General features: G+C 54.1%; 10 protein-coding genes across 10 annotated transcripts; 7 read left to right on the top strand and 3 right to left on the bottom strand.

The window, feature by feature from the left end:
* Positions 1-187: 187 nt before the first annotated feature.
* P170DRAFT_408841 (histidine kinase-like ATPase domain-containing protein) lies at positions 188-5,951 on the top strand. The gene is made up of 3 exons (XM_024846747.1): positions 188-598; positions 662-5,686; positions 5,746-5,951. The coding sequence occupies exons 1-3, from the start codon at positions 471-473 to the stop codon at positions 5,828-5,830; spliced, it is 5,238 nt and encodes a 1,745-aa protein (XP_024704799.1). The 5' UTR covers positions 188-470; the 3' UTR covers positions 5,831-5,951.
* A 624-nt stretch (positions 5,952-6,575) lies between these two features.
* pabA (aminodeoxychorismate synthase pabA) lies at positions 6,576-10,556 on the top strand (the record flags this gene model as incomplete). The annotated part of the gene is made up of 5 exons (XM_024844182.1): positions 6,576-9,013; positions 9,225-9,232; positions 9,418-9,537; positions 9,614-9,975; positions 10,029-10,556. 5 exons carry the CDS (start codon positions 6,576-6,578, stop codon positions 10,554-10,556), a joined length of 3,456 nt encoding a protein of 1,151 aa, XP_024704798.1.
* A 416-nt stretch (positions 10,557-10,972) lies between these two features.
* P170DRAFT_475784 (LOG family protein) lies at positions 10,973-11,857 on the top strand (the record flags this gene model as incomplete). The annotated part of the gene is made up of 2 exons (XM_024853288.1): positions 10,973-11,016; positions 11,182-11,857. The coding sequence occupies 2 exons, from the start codon at positions 10,973-10,975 to the stop codon at positions 11,855-11,857; spliced, it is 720 nt and encodes a 239-aa protein (XP_024704797.1).
* A 206-nt stretch (positions 11,858-12,063) lies between these two features.
* On the bottom strand, positions 12,064-13,140 carry pre5 (proteasome core particle subunit alpha 6). Its single transcript, XM_024849283.1, has 3 exons — positions 13,089-13,140; positions 12,886-12,997; positions 12,064-12,752 (listed from the first exon to the last, which is right to left on the bottom strand). Exons 1-3 carry the CDS (start codon positions 13,124-13,126, stop codon positions 12,111-12,113), a joined length of 792 nt encoding a protein of 263 aa, XP_024704796.1. The 5' UTR covers positions 13,127-13,140; the 3' UTR covers positions 12,064-12,110.
* A 272-nt stretch (positions 13,141-13,412) lies between these two features.
* On the top strand, positions 13,413-14,601 carry P170DRAFT_437073 (Vps55 family protein). The gene is made up of 3 exons (XM_024849282.1): positions 13,413-13,669; positions 13,741-13,954; positions 14,116-14,601. The coding sequence occupies exons 1-3, from the start codon at positions 13,631-13,633 to the stop codon at positions 14,247-14,249; spliced, it is 387 nt and encodes a 128-aa protein (XP_024704795.1). The 5' UTR covers positions 13,413-13,630; the 3' UTR covers positions 14,250-14,601.
* A 188-nt stretch (positions 14,602-14,789) lies between these two features.
* On the top strand, positions 14,790-16,268 carry P170DRAFT_357549 (uncharacterized protein; the record flags this gene model as incomplete). The annotated part of the gene is made up of 2 exons (XM_024844223.1): positions 14,790-14,841; positions 14,902-16,268. The coding sequence occupies 2 exons, from the start codon at positions 14,790-14,792 to the stop codon at positions 16,266-16,268; spliced, it is 1,419 nt and encodes a 472-aa protein (XP_024704794.1).
* A 259-nt stretch (positions 16,269-16,527) lies between these two features.
* On the top strand, positions 16,528-17,717 carry P170DRAFT_437072 (UPF0220 family protein). The gene is made up of 4 exons (XM_024849281.1): positions 16,528-16,733; positions 16,803-17,063; positions 17,168-17,265; positions 17,340-17,717. The coding sequence occupies exons 1-4, from the start codon at positions 16,635-16,637 to the stop codon at positions 17,401-17,403; spliced, it is 522 nt and encodes a 173-aa protein (XP_024704793.1). The 5' UTR covers positions 16,528-16,634; the 3' UTR covers positions 17,404-17,717.
* Positions 17,718-17,973: 256 nt separating this feature from the next.
* On the bottom strand, positions 17,974-19,258 carry fes1 (Hsp70 nucleotide exchange factor FES1). The gene is made up of 2 exons (XM_024849280.1): positions 18,521-19,258; positions 17,974-18,446 (listed from the first exon to the last, which is right to left on the bottom strand). Exons 1-2 carry the CDS (start codon positions 18,914-18,916, stop codon positions 18,201-18,203), a joined length of 642 nt encoding a protein of 213 aa, XP_024704792.1. The 5' UTR covers positions 18,917-19,258; the 3' UTR covers positions 17,974-18,200.
* Positions 19,259-20,553: 1,295 nt separating this feature from the next.
* On the top strand, positions 20,554-23,004 carry act1 (actin ACT1). The gene is made up of 7 exons (XM_024849279.1): positions 20,554-20,700; positions 20,826-20,856; positions 21,134-21,189; positions 21,386-21,416; positions 21,490-22,261; positions 22,321-22,552; positions 22,616-23,004. The coding sequence occupies exons 1-6, from the start codon at positions 20,694-20,696 to the stop codon at positions 22,549-22,551; spliced, it is 1,128 nt and encodes a 375-aa protein (XP_024704791.1). The 5' UTR covers positions 20,554-20,693; the 3' UTR covers position 22,552; positions 22,616-23,004.
* Positions 23,005-23,272: 268 nt separating this feature from the next.
* On the bottom strand, positions 23,273-26,385 carry ade1 (bifunctional aminoimidazole ribotide synthase/glycinamide ribotide synthase). The gene is made up of 4 exons (XM_024846746.1): positions 26,310-26,385; positions 25,822-26,130; positions 25,229-25,756; positions 23,273-25,161 (listed from the first exon to the last, which is right to left on the bottom strand). The coding sequence occupies exons 2-4, from the start codon at positions 26,099-26,101 to the stop codon at positions 23,519-23,521; spliced, it is 2,451 nt and encodes an 816-aa protein (XP_024704790.1). The 5' UTR covers positions 26,102-26,130; positions 26,310-26,385; the 3' UTR covers positions 23,273-23,518.
* Positions 26,386-26,472: the final 87 nt, after the last annotated feature.

Genomic DNA, 26,472 nt, shown 5'->3' with positions numbered 1-26,472 from the left:
AAAACGAAGGCTAGTCGAGGAACCGGGACTGGACAAACAGCAAAAGCCCCAACCAAGTCGACGGACTGGCAGGGAGCAAATGGTGGTTGATGCGGTTCGTCTCGTCTAGTCCAAGTGTCGCCTTACATAAGCCGCCCGATAAGCCGATAAACATCGCTGGTTCTCCGCTCTTCTCCGTCGTCAACAGCAGCAGCATCGAGTCATGATGACCGTGTTGTGTGGTTTTCTGGCTCTTGGTTTCTCTAGATCTCTTCTTGGCATTCGTTTCTAAGTTTCTGAGCGTGTTTTCTTTTTTCTTGTTTCTTTCCCAGCCCGTGGGATTCCTACTGTTGACGTACTGTCTACTACGAACGTTGCCTGGCTCACCGGAGTTCTTTAGTCTGACCCAAATTTGGGGTCTTGTCTTGCACTGAGAAGCGAAGACTTGCATACACAATATTTCGTTATCGGAGCAGAGCTGGCGTCGCAAGATGGCACCGAATCTGGACTTTAATGCGCTGAAGGCGCGCACGATGGGCTCGGGGAACGACGAGGAGGCTGTCACGGTGGACACAAGGGGGTTGATCTCCAAGGTCCTGGCTCGATATTCCGGCAAATGGTATACAGGAGACCCTAGGCAGGCAGGAAGTGGAGAAGGAGGACGCTGACTTGGCACGAATAGGACGGTTCTACGAGAGATGATCCAAAACGCCGCCGATGCGAACGCAACTAAAGTCACGATCAAATTTGAGACCCTACCATCTACAACTGTTCCTTTACCATCCCAAGCCGACGATACGACACTACTCAAGCATACAATCTCCCATCACACTTTGAAGCGTCTCTTGGTTTCAAACAACGGTCTTCCGTTCAGCGAAAAAGACTGGGCACGACTAAAACGAATCGCAGATGGAAATCCCGACGAGACAAAGATCGGCGCGTTCGGAGTTGGTTTCTACAGTGTTTTCGATGACTGCGAAGAGCCGTTTGTATCGTCTGGAACAGACGCGATGGCATTCTATTGGAAAGGGAATGCGCTCTTTACCCGCCGATTACAATTAGACGACACCTCGAATCCTGAAACGACATTCGTCCTGGATTATCGCAATGACACATCCCCCATCCCGTCTCTCATGCAGTTATGTCAATTTTTGTCCAGCAGCCTGACATTTGTCAGTCTTGAAAGCATAGAGTTATGGCTAGATGACTGGAATCTATTGAAACTCACAAAAAAGACTGCCCCAAGCGTCAGTCTTGCTATTCCACGGGACATCGAGACAAAGACACCTCAAGGCCTGATGAAGATCATGAATGTCAAGCGAGAAGTCGCGCAAGTCGATGCCTCTTGGATGCGAGTTGTTGAATGGAACCCGAATGCCAGCGTGTTTCGCGAGGGCCTCAGGGATACGGCAGGCTCTCTGCGGACCTTTTTCTCGCGGCTTACCGGTCAAAATACCCCAGAGAAGCCTGCGAAGCCCGAAACCCCGGAGCTAGTCAATAGCACCGAGGACTTGAGCGGTAGTTCAACGGCCTCGGTCTTCTTACACATAAACACCGCAAGCCTTCAATCTTCTATTAGTCAGTCTCTGAGCAACGAGCTCGAGCGAGCTACTCGAAAGCCTCCGCCCAAAAGTTCAACGCTTGCCGTGCTGACTCCGTCATACGATACAAGCGTTGCGTCTGGGCTGGCAGGGTCCCAGTCAGAGGTTCTTGCCTCTATCCTTCCATCTAAGGCTGGACGAGTCTTTATAGGCTTTCCCACGCAGCAAACCACGGGTCTTAACGCGCATATATCTGCTCCGTCCGTAATTCCAACTGTTGAGCGCGAAAGCATAGATCTCAACACTCGCTACATAAGCAAGTGGAACCTGGAAATGCTGAGGGCGGCGGGGATTGTCTGTCGAATTGCTTGGTCCGCAGAAATGGCTTCGATAAAGTCCAAGGTCCAATCCTCGAAGACCTCCAAAATTCGCAAGGAAGATGTCGTTGGCGTGCTACCCGAGGCTATTCACACCGCTAACCAATTTGTCTTCCGCGAGTCAACGCCGTCTTCGCTTCTAGGACAAACGATCGAGGATTCATTCTGGACATGTAATAAGAATGCTTCAATAGATGTGCTATCGACATGTGGTGTTATTCAAAGCCACCAGGCGCGGATAGCCCCCAAGGATCTTAGCTTTATGGATTCCATTCCTGTTTTGCCAGATGAATTCGTCAGCGGTGCGAAAGACTTTGTCAGAAAGCTGACCGATTTTGGACTGGTGACAGACGTCACTGTATCTGATATCAAGCGGGAATTGGAAGCCAGCACGCTGCGATCAAATCAGGTTGTTGAGTTTCTTTCCTGGCTGGGTCGAAGAGCTGCTTCAGGACATCTTGATTCTGTCTCCGTGCAGAGCCTGTTGAGTGTCGCAGTGGCAAATGACGAAGACAGCAGCGGCAATACAATACGGTTAATCGTTTTTGCAGATATAAACAGCTACCTGAGTCCCCAGAAGATACCCGTCGATATGCCCGTGGCGCCGTCTGTGATACCTTTCAAGTATACGAAGTCTCTCGGAAAACTAGAACTGGAAGCCTTCGGCTGGGTAGAGCTTCAGATAGTCCCCTGGCTTCGCTGGCTGGTCACCAATGCGGCGAATCGGAACGTTCTTGCGGTGGAGCAAGATATTACGCAGACGCCGTCGTTCTCTGCGAAGGTTCTGCCCATTCTTTCGAAACACTGGGAGCCATTGAGTCAACCCTCCAAACAAAATGTGGTCAACTTACTGCAACCGCACACAGTAATTCCCACGAGGCTCGGTATGAAACAGCCAGCGGAAACCTATTTCTCTTCCGTGCGGTTGTTTGATGACCTCCCAGTGGTGCATGGTCTCAACAGTGTGAAGGAAAAGTTTTTGGCGGCCCTTGGAGTGCGGAAAACGGTCGAGTTGGGTGTGATTTTTGAGCGTCTCTTGGACATCTCTGAACCATCCGAAGGTGCTGGTCACGGCAGAGAAAAATGGAGCCATGTTGACCTCATTCGTTATCTGGCGTCTGTCCGTGATGACATCCCTGCAAATGATATCAAGAGACTCCGGAACACCAGTATCTGCACTTCCGAGCTTGGTGGCAACTCTAGCGACTCGAAACCTTCTGCTCGCCGGCGCTACAAAATCTTCGAGCTCTTTGAGCCCAAGGATTCTTTCAGAGCACTCGGGTTACCTGTACTTGAGTGGCCCGGAAGATATCAGGCTACTAGCAGCGAAGGGAAATTTTTGACCATGCTAGGCTTGAGAAGCTTCCCGTCAGCTCCCGAATTGGTGCAGATAATGGCACAGGCAGCGGCGAATAATAACTGGCTTCTCCACGGAAAGGCAATGTCGTACTACATCTCCGAGTATCACAACAACGGCTACGCAACCTTTGACTGTGGTGCCGTCAATGTTCCATTTCTACCAGTTGAAGGAACTAGCGTTCTCAGTGTTCCAAGCAAATGCTTTACTGACGAAGGTGCTACCTTGCTGGGATTCCGAATCTTACGTCAAGACCTCCATGCTCATTCTTCGAAACTTGGAGTCAAGCAGCACCCTGCCCTCACAGAATGCCTGGACTTTGTGCTACGCCAGCCCCCATCCACGAAGCGAGATGCGAGGGTACTGTTCAAATACCTGGCTGGGCGCGTGTCTGAGCTCAGCGCGCGGGACATAGATCGCGTCAGCAATGCAAGGATAGTCCCCATCTCAACCAAGGACGTGGGTGAGAAAGACTCGAACCCGCGGCGCGTGGCACCCAGACTTTGCTATCTCGGGCAGGGTGAAGACTACCGGGAAATCTTCGACTTCGTTGATTTCGGACAGGAGGCCAATTTCTTCTTGATGGCAGTTGGGTCAAAGCGGGAGCCGACAAAGACCGAGCTCGCACAAATGCTCGTCAGAGAGCCTGCTAGAATATCGTCTGCATTGCAAAGTTCGGAGAAGTACCTCAAACTGCTCCGAACACTGGCGGAGAATGTATCTGTGCTGAAAAGAGACCGAGAACTCTTTAGCGAGATGAAACGATCCGCCTTCCTTTTTGCTAGTCGAGATATCTCATCTCTAGCCCAGGAAAAGGACCGGAAAATGGCCACCCATGGATCCGACGACGATGAGGAGGAGGAACAAAGCATCAAAGAGTGGAAGTTGACTGCTGCAAGAGACGCCGTCGTGGTTGATGATTTCCAGAGTTTCAACCTATTCAAAGAACATATCCTGGCGGCACCGCAAGAAGAAGCGCTCGAGAACTTTTACATTGCACTGGGGGCGACGCCGCTAAGCAGCCTCGTTGAAAAGCAAGCACATTGCGGTTCAATTGCCACCGACCAGCAGCCAGCAGCCAAATTAAAGAAGCTGGTCAATGAACGCTGCCGGCTCTTTCTTCATGATCAGCCCGCCGACTCTACCCGCCACGATGTTCGATGGCTCGATAAGAATCTTCAGGTACAGGTGGCACACTCTATCTCACTCACCCGTTCCCTCCGGGGACGTCGCGTTTCCCATACGCAGAAACGTAGTGCCATCATCACCCAGCCTGCCGGATCCTGGTGCTTATGGGTTTGTCCCGGCAAATTGAATCTCTACGAGATCAGCCAGGCCCTCGTGCATCTTATCCTTGTTCGTCCGAAGCTTCATTCAATTCTTACCCTAGAGATGTTAATGAAGACCGATTTGCTGGAGCTCAAGGCGCGTGGATACAACGTGGAGCGCATTCTCAAGCAAAAGGCCCACGAAGCACGCATGGCCGAAGATCGGCGCCAGAAAGAACTGGAGGAGGAGCGACAACGGCTTCAGGAGAGAGAGGCTGCATGGGCGCAAGAACGCGCCGAAGCCCAGACCCGGACTCGACGACAGAGCGAGGAAAAACCGCCATCTCTGATGCCGGGCGACTTTCCAGACTCCCCATCCAGTAAAGAAATCACCGGCCCCAGCGGGCCACCGGACAGCTCGGAGGCTGGCCAGGACCGGCGCCCTCGAGGGCTCTTCGCCAACTGGAGTAAACGCCTCGGACTGGAGGGCGGGCGATCGAGCTGGAATCCCCTGAACAGCGAGCCATCTCAGCCGGCGCCTTCGGAGGCCTCGAATACCTCGAATACCTCGACGCCTCCTCCGCCTCCATATTCGCCGGAGGACCCGCAGAAGTCGCGCCCTGAGCAACCGGTCACCGTCAGCTCACCGCATCGCTTACAGAACGAGCTGCTGTCAGCAGTCCAAGCCTGTCGGCCTCACGGATCGTCGGGGCTCTATAGCCGGCCCGAGACGAACCAGATCACCGAATCCAAGTCCTACTGTGACGAGCGACCGAGTCATGATTTGGAATTCGTAGCGACTCTTCCCTGTGGGATGAATGTGCTCTTCGTGAAGACCCTGCCCGACCGGTCGAACTTTTTGGCCCAGAACAGCACCGGCATCAACGTGTTCGCCGCGACTCTGATCGAATGCGCGGGCATCTTCTCTCTGCGCGCGAACAGTCTCAGTATTTTCTACGATCCCGGCGGAAAGACGATTGCCTTCAACCGAGGGGGCAGCATCTTCTGCAATTACTTCTACTTCCAGCAGCTACACGAGAAAGAGTTGCTCCAGAGCTCGACCGCCGACCGCAGCGACGCCCTGGTGTACTGGTGGGTGATACTCTGTCACGAACTCGCCCACAATCTGGTGGGCGACCACAGCTCTGCCCACAGTTTCTACACGTACGGTGAACCCCTGCTCCCCTTGATGGATCGACGCTTGTTGCTGACGCACTCTACAGGGAAGGATTCGTTGCGCAATACTTTCCCAAGATCGCCACGAAGCTGGCCGCGGGCAACGTATCGACTGCAGCCCCCAGCGGTTAATATGAAGACGGCATATTTGTTGCTTGATGTTGGAGGTTCTAAGGGTGTTGTGTACATATAGAGAGATGGATTGACCACTGTTAGGCCTATTTATGCTATTGAGTTTCAGCTTAATGAGTTGAGGGATTTTCTTCTTCTTTTCTTTTCCTCCCCCCCTCTTTTTTCTCCTCTTTTTCTATTTTTTGGCCCCTTTGGATCTCCCCTGGTGATGTTGGATGTAATGCCAAAATGCAACTATTGAAGCAGCCAAGCTTTGCCCTCCCGTTGCCTGCCGTTCCGCCGCCGCGATTTTTCTTCTCCTCTTCTCTCCCTTCCTCGTTGACCCCGCAGACTGCATTCCTCTCTTTCGCTCTTCGTTCTTTCTTTTTTTTTCTTTATTTATCTGTCGCCCGAAGTCGCTGCTTGGATATATTTTACGTCTTTCTTTCTTCTTTCTCTCGTTCCTCAGCTGCACCATGCGGGTCTAAACGCGACAAGAGAAAAGCTTTGTGACTACTCTGCCAAGTGGAACCGTCGCCACCTCCACGCTCTCGGGCTGGTCCAGATAACGTTCTCCCATGGCCTGTTCAGTCGCCTCTTTACTGTGAATGGCTGAAAGGGTTTTCATTTTTTCCTCTTTGATTATTCCGAGAATTCTTTTTTGCCCGGGACGCAAAAGCATTCATTCAAATCCCAATCTCCCGGGCTCCCCACGTGGGCTTCACTGTTGAAGGCGCAAGCTTGCTTCCTGGATATCTATCTAGATATGGCTCCTTTACTAGGTCATGATGAGTCCTCCCTGTCCACAGGGCTGGGATCTCGCAAAAACATCCTCTATGTTGATGCCTATGACTCGTTTTCTTACAATGTTGTGGCCATGCTGGAAGAAGTGTTGAGCGTGAAGGTGACGGTCATGATGATTGACTCGCAATGGCCCGATGGGAACATGGCCGAATATCTCCAACGCTTCGAAGCGGTGGTCCTGGGTCCAGGACCCGGTGATCCAAACGTCCCGGCAGACATCGGGATCATGAATGATATATGGAACTTGCGCGACGCTGACATCCTACCCGTCCTAGGCATTTGCCTTGGATTTCAAAGCCTCTGTCTTCATCATGGTCTCTCTATCGGCCGGTTGCCGTATCCACTCCACGGTCAGGTCCGTCAGATTGCCACGACGCAGGAGGATATCTTCACGGATTGCCAGGATGTGGAGGTCACTCTGTATCATTCGTTGTACGCGAAATGGGACGGCTCGCCCTCGAACGACGGCATCGAAGAAAAGAAGCCTAGCTCCGCCGACTTGAAATTCTTAGCATGGCTGTTTGTTGAGGGAGACGACTCTCGTTCAAGGACGCAAATCCCCATGGCTACGCGCCATAAGAGCAAGCCGTTCTGGGGAGTGCAATTCCATCCGGAATCATGCAAGTCAGATCGCCAAGTCTGCAGCAGGCTTCTGAAGAGATGGTGGGAGATGGCTCTCAGCCACAACAAACAGAATGGACGCAGGGTTTACGGGACTCTTTCGGGTAATATTGTTCAGCCGTCGAGTGGAATCGCCTCCCTTCCAGATATTGCTTCTACGATGCTGAACTGGAGTGCGTCCACCTCTGAACATGCTGCCTTTCGCACCCTTCCGGCTGGAAAATTGGATGCAGAGATGATTTGCGAGAAATTAAATGCGCCAGATTCGCCAACGGTCTTATTCCAGTCTAACGATAGATTCAGTGTCATTTCGGTACCGAGCCCGTCTAGCTGGAGGCTAGAGTTTTATACCCAAACCGAGAAGTTGATGTTGGAACAGCTGCCGGATCCCTCTTGCCCTCGTCGTTCCTCAGAACAGAAAGGGGCAGTGGTGGAAAGGAAGCTGCCCGTCACTCAGCTGTGGGATCTCCTCAGATATTTGATGGAGATGAAAAAGGTTCGGTTGGGTGATCGGACGGTTCCATTTTGGGGAGGTTTCCTGGGTTATTTTTCGTACGAACTTGGGCTTGCTTGTCTCGCTCGACCGAAGAATCACGATTTAGAAAGAGATCACACAGGGCAAACCGACTTCTCAGGTGAAGACCCTGCGGATGTCAGCCTACTATGGACGGAAAGAAGCATTGTTTTTGATAAGGAGACGAGTCAGATCACTATACAATCGACACGAAAAGATGACGAGGTCCCCACAGGTTGGCTCGACGAAACCCTGCAAATGCTGAGGGATAGTTCTCCGGTGGAAACATCTGCGACATCCGCCGCCGTCACTGATGAGTCGGAGTTTCTGGACTCCATTCTCCGGCAGGCTGTGATTCAGTATCCGAACCAACACATTTATCAAGACAAAGTCGATGCTTGCAAGGCCGAGCTGGAGGCTGGCGAGTCATACGAATTATGTCTGAGCTGCGAAACATCCGTCAAGCTGCCTGCCCTCTCCACTGAGAGTGGCCGTGCGGTATTCCCGTGGAAACTGTACAAGCGACTGCGGCGGTACAATCCCGCAGCATTCAGCGGTTATGCAAGACTGGGTAGAGCCAGAATCGTGAGCAGCAGCCCCGAATGTTTCCTCAATTGGGATCGAACATCCACACTCGAAATGAAGCCCATGAAAGGCACTGTCCGAAAGTCCGAAGAGATGACGTTGGAGAAGGCCAAAGAGATCCTCGGATCGACCAAGGAGATGGCGGAGAACTTGATGATTGCAGACCTGATCCGCCATGACCTTTACGGTATCTGCGGCTCCGGAGGTGTTCGTGTGGAAAAGCTCCTCGAAGTGGAAGATCACGGACGGGTCTATCAAATGATTACACACGTCAAAGGAACCGTCGACCCCAGCCGGCCGGGGTTCACCGTGCGCGACAAGCCACAGATCCAGTCTTCGAACATGTCCGTTCACGGGCTTACCACCTTGCAGAGATGTCTTCCTCCCGGCTCCATGACGGGGGCCCCCAAGGAACGATCATGCATGCACCTCTCTTCAATCGAAAACCGCAAGCGGGGCATCTACTCTGGGGTCATGGGCTTCCTTGACCTGGGAGGCGGAGGCAGCTTTTCGGTCCTCATCCGCACCGCCTTCACCTGTGCTGATGACCAGAGCGACGAGCAGCGGTGGCGGATTGGCGCCGGTGGCGCCGTGACTGTCCTGAGTAGCGCGCAGGGCGAGTGGGACGAAATGCTGACCAAACTTCGAACGGTCTGTGGCATCTTCGCGCCCTTGCATCCGTAAAGGGATCTGATATGCAGTGTTTATTCTTTTGTTCAGCCCAGGCTTTTTCCGCGCAACGCTTTTCAACAGTTGCGTACTCGACATGTATCTTGAGATTAAGCATAGACGGCATACAGTCGGATTCAACATATTAGCGATATGGTTTTGAAATCGGGCGTTTGTTGGATTAGATTCTAGAGCAAGACATATATACATATACACCAGCAGGTCACATCGTATGTTTCTCTCTCTCTCTCTGGGTGGTTCTTGTAGTTCGACTTGGGCGGGATGCGGAGGTGCAAACCAGCCAAACACCTCGAAGCTCCGCGGAGAGGCGCTTTGCTTTGTCTTGGTCTCTTTGCTCCCTCGTCTTTTTTTGCCCCAATCCCACCTTAACCACCCCCCGAATCCGCCCTTTCAGTCCCACTCCGGACGCAGGCTGCTCCTATGGCGGGGAATCATGATGCCTCCATGGAGGAGATCCTCTGGCGATCGCCGCCGCATGTCCAGATGATGGGGGGTTATCTCCACTCGAATAACAGTATGATCAACCCTCTTGGCCGGCTTCCTATGCGCATTGCACTGATACAAGGGATCTCTGACTTCCTGGTGCACAGTTCTCTTCTACTTTGCCGAATCGCCGTTCTTCGATCCCACCTCCAACAATGCGTCCCTGGCTATCCAGGCGAATTACAACGAAGCCTTGCGCCATTTTGTGGAAACTCGGGATGCATTTGAAGCGCGGTTGAAAACCATGCAGGGCTTGGAATTCGTCGTCGCCTATGACCCGTTGCAAGCGGCAGCACAGTCTGACACTCAGTTCGCCCACGAGCCGTCCAACGTTTGGGTGATTCGGAAACAAACGAGGCAAAAGCGTGCCGGTCTCGAGGACGACGTTGTTATCCTCTCGACCTACTTTGTGATGGGTGACTGTATCTACATGGCTCCATCGGTGGCCAGCGTTGTGGGAAATCGCATTGTACGTGTGCTACGCCTAAGCCAGCGCTTGCTTGCCTAGCTAACCAGGACCAGCTATCCTCCGTCACCTCTCTCACGAGTCTCCTCAAGACTGCATCCACACTACCAACGTTCACGCCGTCTCACGGACACACTTACCTTCCGCCCGTACCCAAGTCTACCGACCCTGGAGTGCCTTCTCAACAAAGCAAAGAGAACACGCCTCTGCCCGAGGCCGATCCTAACAAGAACCCGCTTGTGGGCGGCCAAGCCAGCAATGCCAGCTCGGGGCTCCAAGACACGATCACCCTGGCAGAGTCGTTCGCTCTCCTCTCCCAGTTCGGAGACGAGTTCATGGATGAGAGTCCCTTGGTTGGAGAACCGGGGTCGTTCATCCTGTCCAAATCCGGGGATGCCGACCGACTCGGGGCGCCCAAGCCCTCGTCGAACATCAGCCGTCCAAGTAGTGTACCAGGAAGAGCTGTGACGCCACAAGTCAAGGTGGACACGCCGGGGAAACTCCCAGACAAGGCCACCATGGGGGCGACTGGCTCGGAGGAGAGTGGTAAATTGCGCAAAAAGAAGACCAAAGCTGGCAGCTGAATGCACCGCTAGTGAGATACTTATTGTTAATGAATGATACCCTGAGCGAAGAAGGAATAAAGGTTTGGAATGCCAGAGCATGACATGACGTCGTCCGTTGCGGGCCACGCGGACGGAGTCTTCCGGGTTCAGGCCCAAGTAGCGAAAGGAATGCTCATTCTGGATGTCGGCACCTTCCACCGTATCTATATAATATGCATGCCGCATGGAGGCCCGGTAGAGGAAGCTGCCAGCCGAATTGAAGGTCGGGCAGCTCGAAGATGAGTCATTGGACTGGCATGCAGTTGGTATTTGAGTCCCCGTTGGTTCCTTCTCTTCCTCGGTTCCCTCCTCGATCCAAGTACAGACCTACTTAGCCATTCTCCATTTCTACCATTTGCTCCCTGGACGATTCCATTGAACTGAACCGGTGCAAGATGGCGACTCCCCAGCACGAGAAGCCCGCCGTGGTGTGTGTTTTGTAAGTTTCTGCCTTCCCTTTCGTCCCTCCCCGCCTTCGGTCTTTTGTCTTTTATCTTTGGTCTTTTGTCTTTTGTCCTCTCCCAGCGCGTGGTGCCCCTCCACCACTACCCTCGATCATCCAAGAGGTTCCTCAATCGAGTGACTAACACTTCTCAACGTACAGCTGTGGCTCCGTAGCCGGCAATGACCCCGCTCACATGGAGACTGCCCGCGCTCTGGCGCGCGACTTCCACCGGAACAACGTCCACCTTGTCTACGGCGGCGGGACGCGGGGCCTGATGGGCGAGGTGGCGCGGACGCTGGTGTCGCTCTCGGGCCCGCAGGCCGTGCACGGCGTCATTCCACGAGCGCTGGTGCGTGTCGAGGAAGGATACGACCAGAAGAAGAGCGACGATGCGACGACGATGACCGGCGGCAAGGAGGCCGAGCGGGTGCTCACGGGCTCGGAGTCGTCGCTACAGGAGTCCGAGTTCGGCATCACGACGATCGTCGCCGACATGCACACGCGCAAGCGCCTGATGGCGACCAAGGTGCGCGAGGGAGGTCCCGGGTCCGGCTTCGTCTCGCTGGCCGGCGGCTTCGGCACTATCGAGGAGGTGATGGAGATGACCACTTGGAACCAGCTCGGCATTCACCAGATGCCGGTCGTCTTGCTCAACATCAACGGGTACTGGGACGGCTTGCTGACCTGGGTCAAGAACGCCGTCCGCGAGGGCTACATTGGGGAGGCGAACGGTGATATCCTGGTCGAGGCGAAGACCGTCGCCGAGGTGTGGCCGCGACTGATTGGGTACCAGGTCAGCAATGGCAGGATGCAGCTGGACTGGACCGATGAGTGAATATCTGGACAACGGCGTTGCGTTTTTACAATGCGGGTTTGTCCCGCCATAGACAGCATCATCTGATAAAGCTAGAAATAAAGAGACTTTCAATAAATTTATGCCAATTGGTGACATCCGCGACAGGCAGAAAAGGGATCGATCACCCATGCCCAACATAGACAGCTAGATTGGGGGAAAGGGAAAAAAAAAAAAAAAGAAACACACACAAAAGGATTCAGGATTCGTAAGCTACGGACATGTATTTAAATCTTTATGAGTCAACCTCCATCGTCGCCTCGCCTTCTTTCGTCTCGCTCGAATCCGACTGCTCCAGGGCCTCCAGGAGCGGTAGCAGTTTTTGACCCTCGTATAGCTTGAAGCTCTCGATCTTTCCCGTGGCCCCCTCTCCTGCAAGACCAACCACGCCGACGGAGGTGTTGTCGATCGTCAGCTCCTTATCCTGGGATAGGGTTTCCTTGAGCGCCCGTAGGCCGTGAGTGATCAGCTCGTCGCGGGAGCTGCCGGAGATCTGGTCCAGGTTGCGCTCCAGGTAAGTCCGGGCCATCTGGGACCGAGCCCCGATGGCGCACGCCACCATCTCGTGGATCATGCCCGACGGTTGGAACTCGAACAGATGGGGCCCGGCCTCGTCAACTCCAGCCACGAGCAGACCAACGCCGTAGGGTCGCTTTCCGTACTGCTGGGTGTTTGTTTGGGCGCGGTCGGCAATCTGGGTGACGATGCGGTCCACGGGGATGGGCCGACCGTAGGTCATTCGAGAGCCGAGAGACTGCTGTTTCATGTAGTTGGAAAGCACGCGGGCGTCGGAGGCCAAGCCGGCAATCGCAATGCCCATATGAGAGTCGACTTCGATGATCTTCTTCTGGTACGAGGAGAGCTCTTCGGCATTTCGCTAGAGGGGAGGGGACCGGCATCAGCGTTCTTTGCTCTTATTCTTTGCGAAATGCTCGAAATGCTTTCTTCTTTTCAGGCGGCCGAAGCACTATCATAGCCATCGACGAGTTGATTCTGATCAATTTACTCACCTTCAAGCCAACCAGGACCGAATGTGTCTTGTTGACCAATCCCACCACGACGGAACCCTGCTTGACTGCTTCCTGTGCATACTCTACTTGAAATATCCGACCCTGGGGGGAGCTGTCACGAATAGTGCAGAACGCACAGGCAATTAGCTAGCTGGTTGGGAAGCTGGGGAGCAGAGGGCGGAAGGAGCTAGATAGGATCATACAAGGTGACGGCGTCGTTGTCGTAGTTGTTCCTGAACATGGCGACGGATGAGGACACAGAAGAGAAGAGCTGGAGGGCGGTTCAGAGCAACGAATGATCTCGTATTAGGCGGGGTGGAGGATAGAAAGGCAGGACGATGGACGGGGGAAGAGGTGCGACGCAGCTGGAGGTGAGCAGGCAGAGAGCGACTGACGTGCCTTCCGCTCGCTGTAATTACGTTACGGCCGGTCAGCTGCCTTAGTGCCTTGATGCCTCGGTGCCTGCGTGTCTGGCTGCCGTGTTGCCCTGGCGCCTGAGGCTGACCTCGCGGCAACTTCCCGCCAAACGTCACTCCTCCTACGTATGTCTGACTGACTACAACTTACTACCGCTGCCTTCCTCTTGATCCTCCATGCAGACGGGTCGCTGCATTCGCATCCGGATCACCTCTGTTGTTGCCACTGCTGTGTGAAACGGATTCTTCTGTGTCATTGTCTCCTCCCAAGCTTCTACTACCTTTATTAGCTATCGTTGGACCTCGACGGCCCTTGGATTCCCGCAGTCATGACGGCCGGACTCAAAACGATCATCGCGCTTTCATTCGTATGCACCTTCCAGTCGGTGTCTTTGTCAACACACATCAGTGGCTAACGCCTGTTTGTCTCTTGGATTAGGTCCTTGCCATTGGTTTCCTTCTCGTCATCCTCTCATCCGCCCTGTGGCACAACTTCTTGCCGTTGATTGTCGTCGCAACCTACGTCGTCGCGCCCCTTCCCAACTGGATCTGTTCGCGATGTGCCAATCCGGATGATTTCATGGACAGCTCCGGCAATGCGGCAGCTGACTTTGGCCGTTTCCTTACGGGCTTCCTGGTGTTGATGGGTATTGGTAAGTTCACCCGGAATTGCCGGCGGTAGGCCTCGACAGCATGGGCGCATTGCATTTTGCATTCGATGCCATGGCATCGGCCCAAACCAGCTGCTTCTGGAGTTTCTTCCATCTTCAATCTTGATCCGTCATTGCCCATGCTAATCCCACGTTTGCCGCAGCTCTGCCCGCTGTCTTGGCCCACAGCGGAGCTATCGAGGTTCCCGCGATGGTCATGTCGATTCTTGGAGGTCTTTTGATTTATGGGACCATCATTAGTTTTTCGATGTTTTTCCAGGAACAGGAGGAATTCTGATTTGCGATGGGAGGGAAGACAGTCGACTCAGGAGGCCCGAGAGTGTTCTGGAACTCTCTCACCGGTCATCTCTTTTCCGTGGATTATTGACATCCAACCTTTCTTTCCCCTTAACGCTAGCCCTTATATCTATATTTATGGAACAATGATCCCTTTTACGAGCCTGCCATTTGCTATGATCTATTCTCGGAGTTCTGCATACTTCCTTCTATGAGCTCCATCCAGCCTTTTTGATGTTTGTTTTCTTGTTCGGCGGCGCAATGGCATGTACCAGTAACCACAGCAATGCGATAAGAGCAAGTTGGCGATATGATATTCGGGGTTGTCCTGTCTTGCTGCCCCTCAAGTGCTGGTGTGACCGAATGCGTTTCCGCCGGCCGCGTATGGCATCACGTGATTCCGCGCCCGCCTTTTCCCTCGCCGGCGCGTCATGGAAGTTCCTTTGGTCAAGAACTCTGTCGCTCGCGTCGGCCTTTGCCCCTGCGATCGTATAAATTGCCTGCCGGAAAATGTGAGTGTGAGATCAATGACTATATTACGATGAATGTCTGGTCTGGAGCCCTTGTGCTAGACAGCGAGTCCCAACTCCCAGGTAAGGTCTCACGCGACAGTCCAAGGGTTGATCGAGTGCCGGGCTAACTGACAACCCCAGGTCTACAGCTCATCGACCGATCTTCCAGTTGGCAATCGGATTTTTCAAGGGATTGCACCCTCAGTTTCCGATGTTTTGTAAATCCCGCGTTAATACCACTATATGCGAGAGTTGGCCCGAGCCTAGAATTGCATACGACTGACCTTCAAACGTCCCAATGGCTGAAAGGAAAGCTTCTAGGCGGAGTCTGGCTAGAGGAGGAGGATTTGGATAAATTTCAAGCTGTCCAGTGTCCTGTAGGTTTCCTTGTCAGTATCGGTAGCAGTGCACACGCGAAAGCTTCAGCGTCGACCACGACGGATCTACTGGTTCACGGCGCCTTATCAAGCTCGGCATCATTCGGGCGACCTCCAACTCCGCCTGGATCATCCTCCCCAGCCTCTCGTGAACCAGCTCCCTCGATCATTCGACAGGAGCTGCGGATCTATGCCACGCCGCTGTCCGCCTCTCTCGTCTCCAAAGCACAATGTCTTCCGTCTCCGGATCAGACGGGGGTGTTGGCTGGAGACGGGCGATCAGCTGAATTTCTTCCTGACATCCGATCCCCAAGCCCTAAACGCAAGCGAGTTGCAACCCTTTTTGAAACGGTTGCGCAACACCACCGACAGGTACGACAGAAGGGTGGCCAGGCCGTGTCCCAATTGATGGCGCACTCGGTCTCCCAGTCTTCTCAACAACCACACACCCGTCGAGTTAAAGAGGAGTCTGAAGAAACCAATGGTCTAGCGTTGGATCGCATCGCATCGCAGCGGTCACGTTCCCTCTCGGTCGGGACGAATCTGCTCGCTGGCAAGCCTTTGGAGCCTCGGGCGGAACATCTTCGACCAAGCAGTAACCGGAGCCACGCGCGTGAATTCCCTTCGCGGAGGAATACGCCAAATCCGTTTGTCGAGTCCATCGCCAAAGAAAAGAGAGACTCGTCGCCGGCATTGCTATCTTTTGAAGGGAAACGGAAACCTTTGTCGATTCCAAAGAATGCCGAGGCCATCATTTTGGACAACAAGAATACCATCACACGCACTATTCTAACATGTATGCGGTTATACGGATACAACCGGGCCTCATCCCGCTTTGGGGCCTCGAGCAAAAACGCCCCGGAGACGATTACTTCCCATAGAGAAGACAGGGATTCTCGGTTGACCACGGATGGCATTCCATTGCCCACGTCCGCCCCTGGTACGGACGAAGATGAATTCAAGGCAATGTACCATGCGACCTACCGCGCCTCCACCTTTGCACTGCGAAAATACCTGAAAGAACCACTCCCCGATGGCGACCAGTCGAAGATCTTGCCGTCGTTGTTGGACAAGGGGAAGGCGATGAACTATATCGATGAATTCCTGCGACTGTTCTGCGAGGAAAACTAATACTGTCTGGCACAGCTAAATGCGACATGACTTTACGAATCAGAGAGGTGACTAAAAATACAACAAGTAACTAGTGAATATATGGCCGGTTCCCTTTGATCATAAGCCCTGCCTGTAGGATCGTTGTCTAGAAGTAGGTAGTTAACGGAAGATGCCGAGTGATGACGCAGTGAATCGTCCCCGTGATGCGGCGGGTGGTTTTTCCGAACGCCGGAGGACCGGCTGCATCATTCCATTCCTCATTCATAAGTAATGCTGGCTTGCGCCCTGACAGCTGCTGCTAAACCCGACCGATTCTCTCGACCACATCTCAGGCTTCATCTCAACCTGCCACCCTCCCAAGCCTTCCGGAGACATCAAGCCGCAATGGAAGTTTCTAACAACCGCCTGTTCCGCTGGTCCAAGCCTGAGTGGCTCAACAACTCCACCGTTCGCAATGCGGGCGTCTATACTTCGGGTGCCTTGGTAAGCTTATCAGCTCCCTCGAAAGTATCGTTGAAGATCAACCTCCCGCTAATCTGACAACGTATTCAGTTTTCTCTAGGTCTCTTCTTCCTTGTCGACGCCGCCGCCTTTTCCCACAGCTCCCTGAATGGCTCGTCCGTGCACGTCAAGTTCGTGGACTGGATTCCTGGAATCTGCTCCGCCCTGGGCATGCTGGTGATCAATTCCATCGAGAAGTCGCGTCTGCAGGCCGACAGCTTTAGCTATAGTGGAAGTGGAGTCGCCTGGAAGGCGCGCTTTGTGCTCTTCCTTGGGTTCGCACTTCTGGCAGGAGGTTTGGCTGGCAGTGTGGTAGGTGCCCCCTTCTCCCTCCCCTCTTTTGCCTTCCGGACTCTGCTTGGCCGGGAGAACAGCAATTGATGATGAGATCTAACCCCTCGCGCTATGATCCGCAGACCGTCATGGTTCTCAAGTACCTCATCAAACAATACCCGCTGCAGACCCTCTACTTTGGCATTGCCAATGTTGTTGCCAACGGACTCATCATGCTGAGGTAAATCCACTCGCTCCCTCGCTCTTTCTAAACGCGACGGTCTCAAACTGACGTTCAACCCTCTCCCCCTACAGTTCGGTTGTCCTGTGGGTGTCCCAGAACATAGAAGATGACTTCACCTACAACCTTGCGTTGTGAGTGGGTTGACTCACGTTACGCCTGCCTCTATTGTTACGAGATTTCCTTATGATTGGCTCTTTTGTGTGGTCTTTTTGTCCTATTTGTTGTCGCCGATGGCATTTCTAGAGATTGGTCGGGGCCCTTCGTCTGTTACGCTCTCTAGATCCACCCCCTAGCCATCGGTAGAATTTCTAGTCAAATATCAAAACGAGCGTGTTGACTTATTCTCGAGGCGAGTGTAATTGAGGGGATTGGAAAGGCAAGGGCTGGGACTAGAATCCGTAGTCAAGTCTGCGGTGGGGAGCAGACCATGCAAGGTACCAACTTTAAAGGCAGTAATCTACGTGGGTGCTGTGGGATATGTATGTGTACCGTGCGGCACTCAAACTTACGCACGACAGGTGCATCATGTAGGCAACTTATAAATTGTTGTATCTTCGTCTATTTTAGATACTCGAAGTAGACATGTTCTTCCTGCTCGAGGGCGCCACTGAAGTGACAACCCCCAATGATATGTCGTCTAATTAGACATGCGCGAACGCCAGGATTTCAAATGGGAAGGCTGCTTCCCTAATGGCAGCCTATCGCGGCATACCGGAATTCACAGCGTCACTACCGGCCGTCTCAGGTCAACCCCTCCCCAAACCATCACCGGGCCAGATGTGGCTGCTTTGTGGTTGGCAGTAAACGGACGGATCTGCCTGTATCCTTCGACGGACTTGTGCTCCCACCCCGGACGGGATTGTTCTGGGTGGTCTATGGCACCACGCCGAGGCATCGAAAGTCAACGAACCCTATATATTCAAGATGACCATTTACGCCGACGTTTGGACCGGGTGGGCTCGCAGTTTGTCCATGATCGCATCCACAGCCTCCATATCTCCGGCGTCAACCTTCTCCCGGGAATATCCTTCGGGAAGATGCTTCACGGCATCATCCATGGCGGGCTGGTAGTTGCGAACGGCGGAGGAAATGGCGTAGACGGCCTTCTTGCGGGTGGCGGGGTTGGAATCCGAGGTAGCAATGGAGATGAGGGTGGGCATGGCGTTTAAAACGAGGAGCTATAGAGATCGGTAAGGGTCAGCTCTGTGCTTTATACACTGGAGGGGGGAATGACACCAGGGCGAATGCGTACCTTATCCTGAGCCTTTTCGTTGTTCTGCACGGCCGTTCCTACGCACCAGGCCGCCATGCGTCTCATATCGGCCTCGTCGTGTCGGAGCAATTCGACCAGCGGCGTCCACAAGCCCAGCGGCTCCATGTTGTTGGCATTGTCGATTCCCTCGAGCAGCTGCTCGAAATTGTCGAAGGCGATCATCTTGTTTTCCAGGTCGACCTCGTCCGAGTGCAGAGCTTCCATGGCGGCTTTCATCAGATCGGCATCGGAGGGGCCACCAAGGAGAGTCGAGATCATCTCGGGGGTGAGACCACGAGAGGGGTCCGTTGCGCCGTTGGTGGGCGCATTGGGATCGGAGGGGTTGGTGGAGTTTTGGATGCTCCATTTCAGGAGACCGTTCATGTTGGCGTCCATGATGATTCGAGATTATTGCGGGTGGGTTCTGGTTTGGGGTAGAATGAAACAGAGTTGAGATGCAAAAGAAGCCGTGTAGAAGCCGTATGCAGAGTGGTAAGTTGATCGGGTGCGAAGAGGGCGGACTGGTGGATCACCGGAGAGAAATATTTAATTGGGCTGGCCCTTCTCAAAACAGAAGGCGGAAGGACGCCTCTCGATGATTCATGCGGCTGCCAGGGCTTTCCACCACGTTCCATGCCCGGTCCAGATGGACCTGTGCGGCGAGGATGGTGTCCTCGGGGTCTCATACACAGCAGTGGCTCCAGATGGGAAGAATGCACCTCTTCATGGACCCTGCCCACTACAATTACGGTCGGTTCAGCCGGTGAGAATGAGAACGAGTACGAGCAGGTCGGTCGAGCGATTACATAAGACCGCCGACGACGAATACCCCGCCATGCGGTCAACCCCGCCATGACTGTCAAGTGGAAGACGGCATCGAAGCGCGAGATCAACCCAGGACATTCAGGCGAATTGCCCGACGGGGTTGTCATTATTGGGTGCCCAATGGACGGGCAGCCTTGGAAGAAGATTGACGATAGTCGCAGTAATCGAGGCTTGGGCTGGGATTATTTTTGGTCTCGAGCGAAAAGGCGGTAAGCGTCACGGCCTTACCGTACGTATACCGACAGCCCGCCGGGTCTTCTGCCAACGAACGCCTATCTCGACTCTCGACTCTCGACTCTCTCTACCTCAGTCTGGCTCTGATTTTCTGTCGCTCCGGTACTTTCGATCCCCTGGCCAGGCAGGTTTCAGGCATCCCACCCCCCCTGGCTTTGTCGCGAGGACGGAAGGATGAGGATGGATGGGGGCTAGGGGATTCCGGGCGCCTGGAAGCGTGTCTGGGCGCTTCTAGGGGAGAATAGTCTGGTTCAGTGACGGCCGATGGACCCTGAGTTCAACAATGGGCTTGAACCATTCGCAGATAACCGCCCTGAGATCCGGATTTGCCCCACGAGGCATGCGCAATTGCATTGTGCCATCATCTCCAAGGACATCTCGACGGGAATCATTCTGCCTGAGAGGCAACCGCGGCAGCGATCACTCGTCGGGGGAAGGAGCGAGACGAACAGGCAGAGAGCTTTCCAGGAGCATCATAGCGAACCATGGCATGGCATACGGAGGAGGACGCGTAGGGTCGAGACGTCTTCCACGGAGCCTTCCACAGCCCAGGAGACGACGGCCATCGAAGATCGCTGCCTAGCAGCGTTTAAATAGCAGCCTCACGTCGAGGATCTCATCAGCTCCCATTCCAGCAGTTCCAACTTCAATCCCAAATCCAATCCGTACGAAACCCCCAAATCTTGGTAATTGTGAGGTGGCGGTGACAGCGGGCCCGCGGACCCGACCACACACTTCGCAGCACTACCAGACCGGACTCCACCCGCCTTCTCCTTTTTCCCCCTTAACCGGCGAACTCGTTGGTTCCTTGGGTTTTAGGCCATTCCCTTCCGGGGCCCAGCTCGCTCTCTCCACCCCCCCAGCACTTACTGCCACTTCCAACCACCGCCGGCCTCCCTTTCTCTCTCTCCCCTTCTCTCTCCCTCTCCCTCTCTCTCTCTCTCCCTTCCCCTTCTTCTACCTCAACCTCCCGTCCATTCCATCCTTTCCCAACCACATCGTCCTTGTGATCCTCCTTCCCTCCTCTATCTTTCTCTCCTCCCGTCTCCGTTGAGATCACCTCTGCCCTCTTTTCTTTTCGCTTCGTAGTTCATTTAATTCTATCTCCGTCACCATGGAAGGTAAGGTTTCCTGCCACCTCAGCGCCTTGCATCTCGCTTGCTTCCCTTCCCCTCCTGCTCCCCCCTCCCCTCTCCCCCATCCGCCTGGTTACACCATCGCTAACGATCTGATTTCGCCCGTACAGAGGAAGTTGCCGCTCTCGTTATTGACAATGGGTATGTCTGACAATTTCTCGATGGTTTTGGTTTTTTTTTTCTTTTTCGTTTTTGATGATACTTGTCCTTGCTTGCGTGTCCCGCCTCCATCATCCGAGAAGGGAAAAACACACACAACGACGTCGGCTCCGGTCGCGATGATCAGATCATCCGCTGTCCGCGCCGACGTTGCTGCTTCATCTGTCTGCCAGCGCCGAGAACGATGAAGATCCCCCCAATTTGCGATTTTTGCCTCTGTGGCGCTGTTTGGATGGCCATGCTGACGATTCCCGCGTAGTTCGGGTATGTGCAAGGCCGGTTTCGCCGGTGACGATGCTCCCCGAGCTGTTTTCCGTAAGTCAACCCGTACCCCCTCACTTGGTGGATTTGAATCTCGCGTCCCTGTCACCTGTCATCCCTTTCTTGTGGGATTTTAGAGACGACAGTCCTGGGATCGCGGGATACCTCATCTCCGGGGACAATCGAGCTTGATCTGCTCGTGCGCCCACAAATCATACGATGGGATCCTTGAACTGACCTGAAACCACAGCTTCCATTGTCGGTCGTCCCCGTCACCATGGGTAATTATTTCCCCCGCCTTGCTACAAGGCTCCCTCGTGTGAACCGGGATTCTGGCTGCTAACGCCCGAGTAGTATCATGATTGGTATGGGTCAGAAGGACTCGTATGTCGGTGACGAGGCACAGTCGAAGCGTGGTATCCTCACCCTCAGATATCCCATCGAGCACGGTGTCGTGACGAACTGGGATGATATGGAGAAGATCTGGCACCACACCTTCTACAACGAGCTCCGTGTCGCTCCCGAGGAGCACCCCGTCCTCTTGACTGAGGCCCCCATCAACCCCAAGTCCAACCGTGAGAAGATGACCCAGATCGTCTTCGAGACCTTCAACGCCCCCGCCTTCTACGTCTCCATCCAGGCCGTCCTGTCCCTGTACGCCTCCGGTCGTACCACTGGTATCGTGCTTGACTCTGGTGACGGTGTCACTCACGTCGTCCCCATCTACGAGGGTTTCGCCCTTCCCCACGCCATCTCGCGTGTTGACATGGCTGGTCGTGACTTGACCGACTACCTCATGAAGATCTTGGCCGAGCGCGGTTACACCTTCTCCACCACCGCTGAGCGTGAAATTGTCCGTGACATCAAGGAGAAGCTTTGCTACGTCGCTCTCGACTTCGAGCAGGAGATCCAGACCGCTTCCCAGAGCTCCACCCTCGAGAAGTCCTACGAGCTTCCCGACGGCCAGGTCATCACCATCGGCAACGAGCGTTTCCGTGCTCCCGAGGCTCTCTTCCAGCCTAGCGTCCTGGGTCTGGAAAGCGGTGGTATCCACGTCACTACCTTCAACTCCATCATGAAGTGTGATGTCGACGTCCGTAAGGATCTCTACGGCAACATCGTCATGGTATTTATTCTTCCCTTGCCCTGGTGGCCCGGCATTTCCGGCTAACTCTTTAACTCCAGTCTGGTGGTACTACCATGTACCCTGGTATCTCCGACCGTATGCAGAAGGAAATCACCGCCCTGGCGCCCTCGTCCATGAAGGTCAAGATCATCGCTCCTCCCGAGCGTAAATACTCCGTCTGGATCGGTGGTTCCATCCTGGCCTCCCTGTCCACCTTCCAGCAGATGTGGATCTCCAAGCAGGAATACGACGAGAGCGGTCCCTCGATCGTTCACCGCAAGTGCTTCTAAGGTACGGCTTCACGTGTACCCCTTGGCTCTTTGGGACGGGGCGTAAACTAACTGGATCCCACAGCTCGTGCGCGTGATTCGATTCGTTTGTCGTATTTTCCTGATGTATTAAAAGACTGAAACGGAGGCAATGGTGACTAGCGGGCCTTCTCTGACTCGCACTAGGAGGAAAGATCGCCTGAAAAAGGAACTTTTATTTTAGCTGTGAAATAGAGACGGTTTATCTTGAAACGCATGTCGCTCGGCACAATTCTGCCCGGCAGCCAATTGCTGGTTGGGGGATTGAAGAGTATTCAGGCGAGGGTTGTACATGGGATTGTGGACAGTGCGGTGAAAGCTCTCTTTCATATAGTTCTACGCTCATGTTTGAATTCCTTTTTTTCCGTGTTGGACCTTTTCTTTGAAATTCTCCCTCCTCGGGCTGGGGTTTTGAAGCCTTTTTTTTTTTTTTTTACAACCAAAAAATGCCGCCGATTTATTTCTTGTGCCCCGTTCCGATCCAGGCGTGATTCTCACATTACATCGAACTCCCCATAACGCCTCGTCGCCGCAGCATACAATCCGTAGACCAACCATGATGTCATCGGGGTCCAGACCACCCGGTGCAGCTACGACGGTGCCTTCCCCTTCTGGACGCGAGGCTTCACCTTCCGGCGTGATGTGTAATGATCAGCTGACCGTAATTTATACGAAGTGGTATGTATGTATCATTGCTTTTCTTCGCCTTCTAGCGGTCTTCTAGTTTCATCCATCGTCGCACATATTGCAAGGAGCCGGCAACCCCAGCAAGTCAAATAAACCAACAGTTTAAATCAAATCAACAGAGGGTAAAGGTATGTCATGAATTCTGGAAATGGGGTAAAAAAAAGAAAAGGAAAAGAAAAGGAAAAGAAAAGGAAAAGAAAAGGAGAGCAGAGATAAAAGACATATATCAGAGACCGCGAATGAGGCTCTTGAATAACTGCCTTTAAGCATCCCATGTCTCCAATCCGGTCAGGACACATCCTTCTTCGCCTTCCTTCTTGGTCTTCAGTTCGCCGATCTCGTACACCGTCTCGCCCTCCTTCTGCAGGAGCTCCTGGACGGCGGCTGCAGATCCCTTCTCGACTGCAATGATCATGCCCACACCGCAGTTGAACGCGCGCGCCATCTCGGTGGCCGAGACATTGCCGTTCTTCTTCAGCCAGGAGAAGACGGGAGGAAGTTGCCAGGCGGCGGCGTTGATGTGCGCGGCCAGTGTTGACGGAAGCATACGGGGCACGTTGTCGGCCAGACCACCTCCCGTGATGTGAGCGAGACCCTTGATGGCGGAAGAGGAGGATGAGGACGAAGAGGGAATCGAAAGTGCTTTCAGGAGGGGCTTGACATAAATGCGGGTGGGGGTGAGGAGCGCGCGTCCGAGAGACAGGGGCTCCGTCGAGGCGGACAAAGGCATCGAAAACGGAGCAGGATCATTGTAGCTCAGTCCGGACCGTTCGACGATCTTACGGACTAGCGAGTATCCGTTGGAATGAGGACCGGAGGAGGCCAGGGCAAGCAGAACGTCGCCGTCCTTCATGGCGGCAGTCTCGGGCAGAATGGCGCGGGCGTTGTCGCCGGTGGTGTTGATGGCGCCCACAGCGGCGCCGACGGCATCGTATGTGTCCTCGATGAAAAGGCCGGGCATCTCGGCAGTCTCGCCACCGATGAGGGCGCAGCCGGCCTGAGCACAGCCGTTGGCGACGCCAGTAACGAAGGCAGATGCCGTGTTGACATCCAGCTTGCCGCAGGAATAGCAGTCGAGGAAGAAGAGGGGCTCGGCGCCCTGGACAACCAGGTCGTTCACGTTCATGGCGACGAGATCAATACCCACGGTGTCGTGGACGCCCACCGCATGAGCGATTTTGAGCTTGGTGCCGACACCGTCGATGGCTCCAATCAGCGTGGGAGAGTGCGGGTGGTACGCAGAGTTGGCTGCGGCGAGAGAGAAGAGGCCTCCAAAGCCACCAATCACTGCATCGGTGCCCGGGCGCTTGGTCTTCGCGACGGAGCTCTTGATCTTGTTGACCAGGTCATTGCCGGCGTCGATGGACACACCAGCAGATGCGTAGGTAAGCGACTGCTGCTGGGATGCAACAGCATCTCGTTGTCTGAAGGCACGGTGCGCGATGTCCTTGCGGTAGAACATGTCCTCGAAATGGATCGTGGAGACGCCGACGTAACTCTTCCGCACAGCTTCTTCGAGGGATGATGCAGTAGCAGTGGCCGCAATAACTCGGCCACCCGATGTTTGCAGCTCGCTACCAACGAGAGTGGTTCCCGCATGGAAGATTAGAGTGCCTTCGGGCGCAGGGTCCAGGGTGATCGCCTTTCCTTTAGCATAAGATCCCGGGTAACCCCCAGCCACAGCGATCACAGTAGTAGAGAAGTTTGGTTTCACGTTGATAGAGACACCGTCCAGCCAGTGTTCCGTACAAGCCACCATGATCTCCGCCAAGTCGGTATCGTCGCTCAACAAAGGCAGAAGCGTTTGGGTTTCCGGGTCTCCACCACGAACGTTGTATTCAAGCACCTTGGGACCGTTCTTGGTCATCATGAGACCGGTGAAAAGAATTCCCACGAAGGGGAAACCTTGAGGGAAGTCAGCCCTATAGCTCCGGCGGAGGAGGTCAGTGTGGGTTAGACAGAGAGTACTGACCGTCTCTTCTCATGCCGTCAACGGAGGGCTGCACAATTGTGCGGTCAATCTCCGCCAAAACCTCCTTGGAAGAGATGGGCGTGGGAGCGTAACAGCCCATGCCACCGGTGTTAGGACCCTGGTCGCCATCGAAGATACGCTTGTGGTCCTGTGCCGCGGGGAGAGAGCGGATGGTGTAACCATCACTGAAGGTGAGGACACTCAGCTCGTCACCTTCGAGATACTCTTCAATGACAACTTCGTTGCCCGCCTCGCCGAACTGATGATCGAGCATCATTTCACGGAGGGCTTGGTGGGCCTCCTCCTTCGTCGCGGGAATAATGACACCCTTACCACCAGCCAATCCATCGGCTTTGATGACAACATTGTGGGAGACGGAATCGAGGTACTGACGGGCAGGTTCGTATTCGTAGAAGTTCTCGTAGACAGCCGTGGGGATGCTATGGCGTTTCATGAAGTCTTTGGAAAAGGTCTTGGAACCTTCCATGCGGGCCGCCGCCTTGGACGGGCCGAAACACCTGATGCCAACTAAGGACGAGGTTAGGGGAGACGAGTCGACGAGAAAGCGGGGAAAGGTTGGTGACTTCACACACCTGCTTGGAAGTATCCTTGAATGCCGTCGACGAGAGGGGCTTCGGGTCCCGGGACGACGAGGTTGACGCCGTTCTTTTGAGCGAAAGCCACCAGGCCGGGGTAGTCATCACCCTTGACATTGGCATTGGCGATCTTGCTAGAGGCACCCAGGCCCGTACCACCATTGCCCGGAGCGACGTAGACGATCTCGACTCGGGGGGACTGACTCAATTTCCAGGCGAAAGCATGTTCACGGCCGCCGTTGCCGACGATGAGCACGCGCAATTGATCTTGAGACATCTTTTCGGATGTCGTGGTCTCGAGAAAACCTGCGGGAGATCAATGAGACCGAGAAGCAAAGTCCGATGAGGGAAGAGGGCAGGGAATAGGATAGGATGGCTTGTTGCCCCTCATGATTCATCGACGCTGGAACCTCCGATCTCGACGTCGCAGTGGGGGACAAGAAGAACAGAAAATCGGAAATGGACAAGATGCACGAAATACTCACCTCACACGAGAGTTAACCAGAGATCCGACTGCACAGAAGATGGGGATGGAAGGGACTTGAGAAGGACGGAGAGCTTGGAACCCCTCCAAAGACGAGAGGGAATCGCGGGCCTTTTTTTTTTTTTTTTTTTTATGCTTTTTCTGGCGGGGCGCTCTTGTCCCTC

Source organism: Aspergillus steynii, assembly GCF_002849105.1.
Source record: "Aspergillus steynii IBT 23096 chromosome Unknown P170scaffold_4, whole genome shotgun sequence".
Lineage (NCBI taxonomy): Eukaryota > Fungi > Ascomycota > Eurotiomycetes > Eurotiales > Aspergillaceae > Aspergillus > Aspergillus steynii.
Note: the sequence above shows the minus strand (reverse complement) of the source record. Positions and strands in the feature narration are given on the sequence as shown.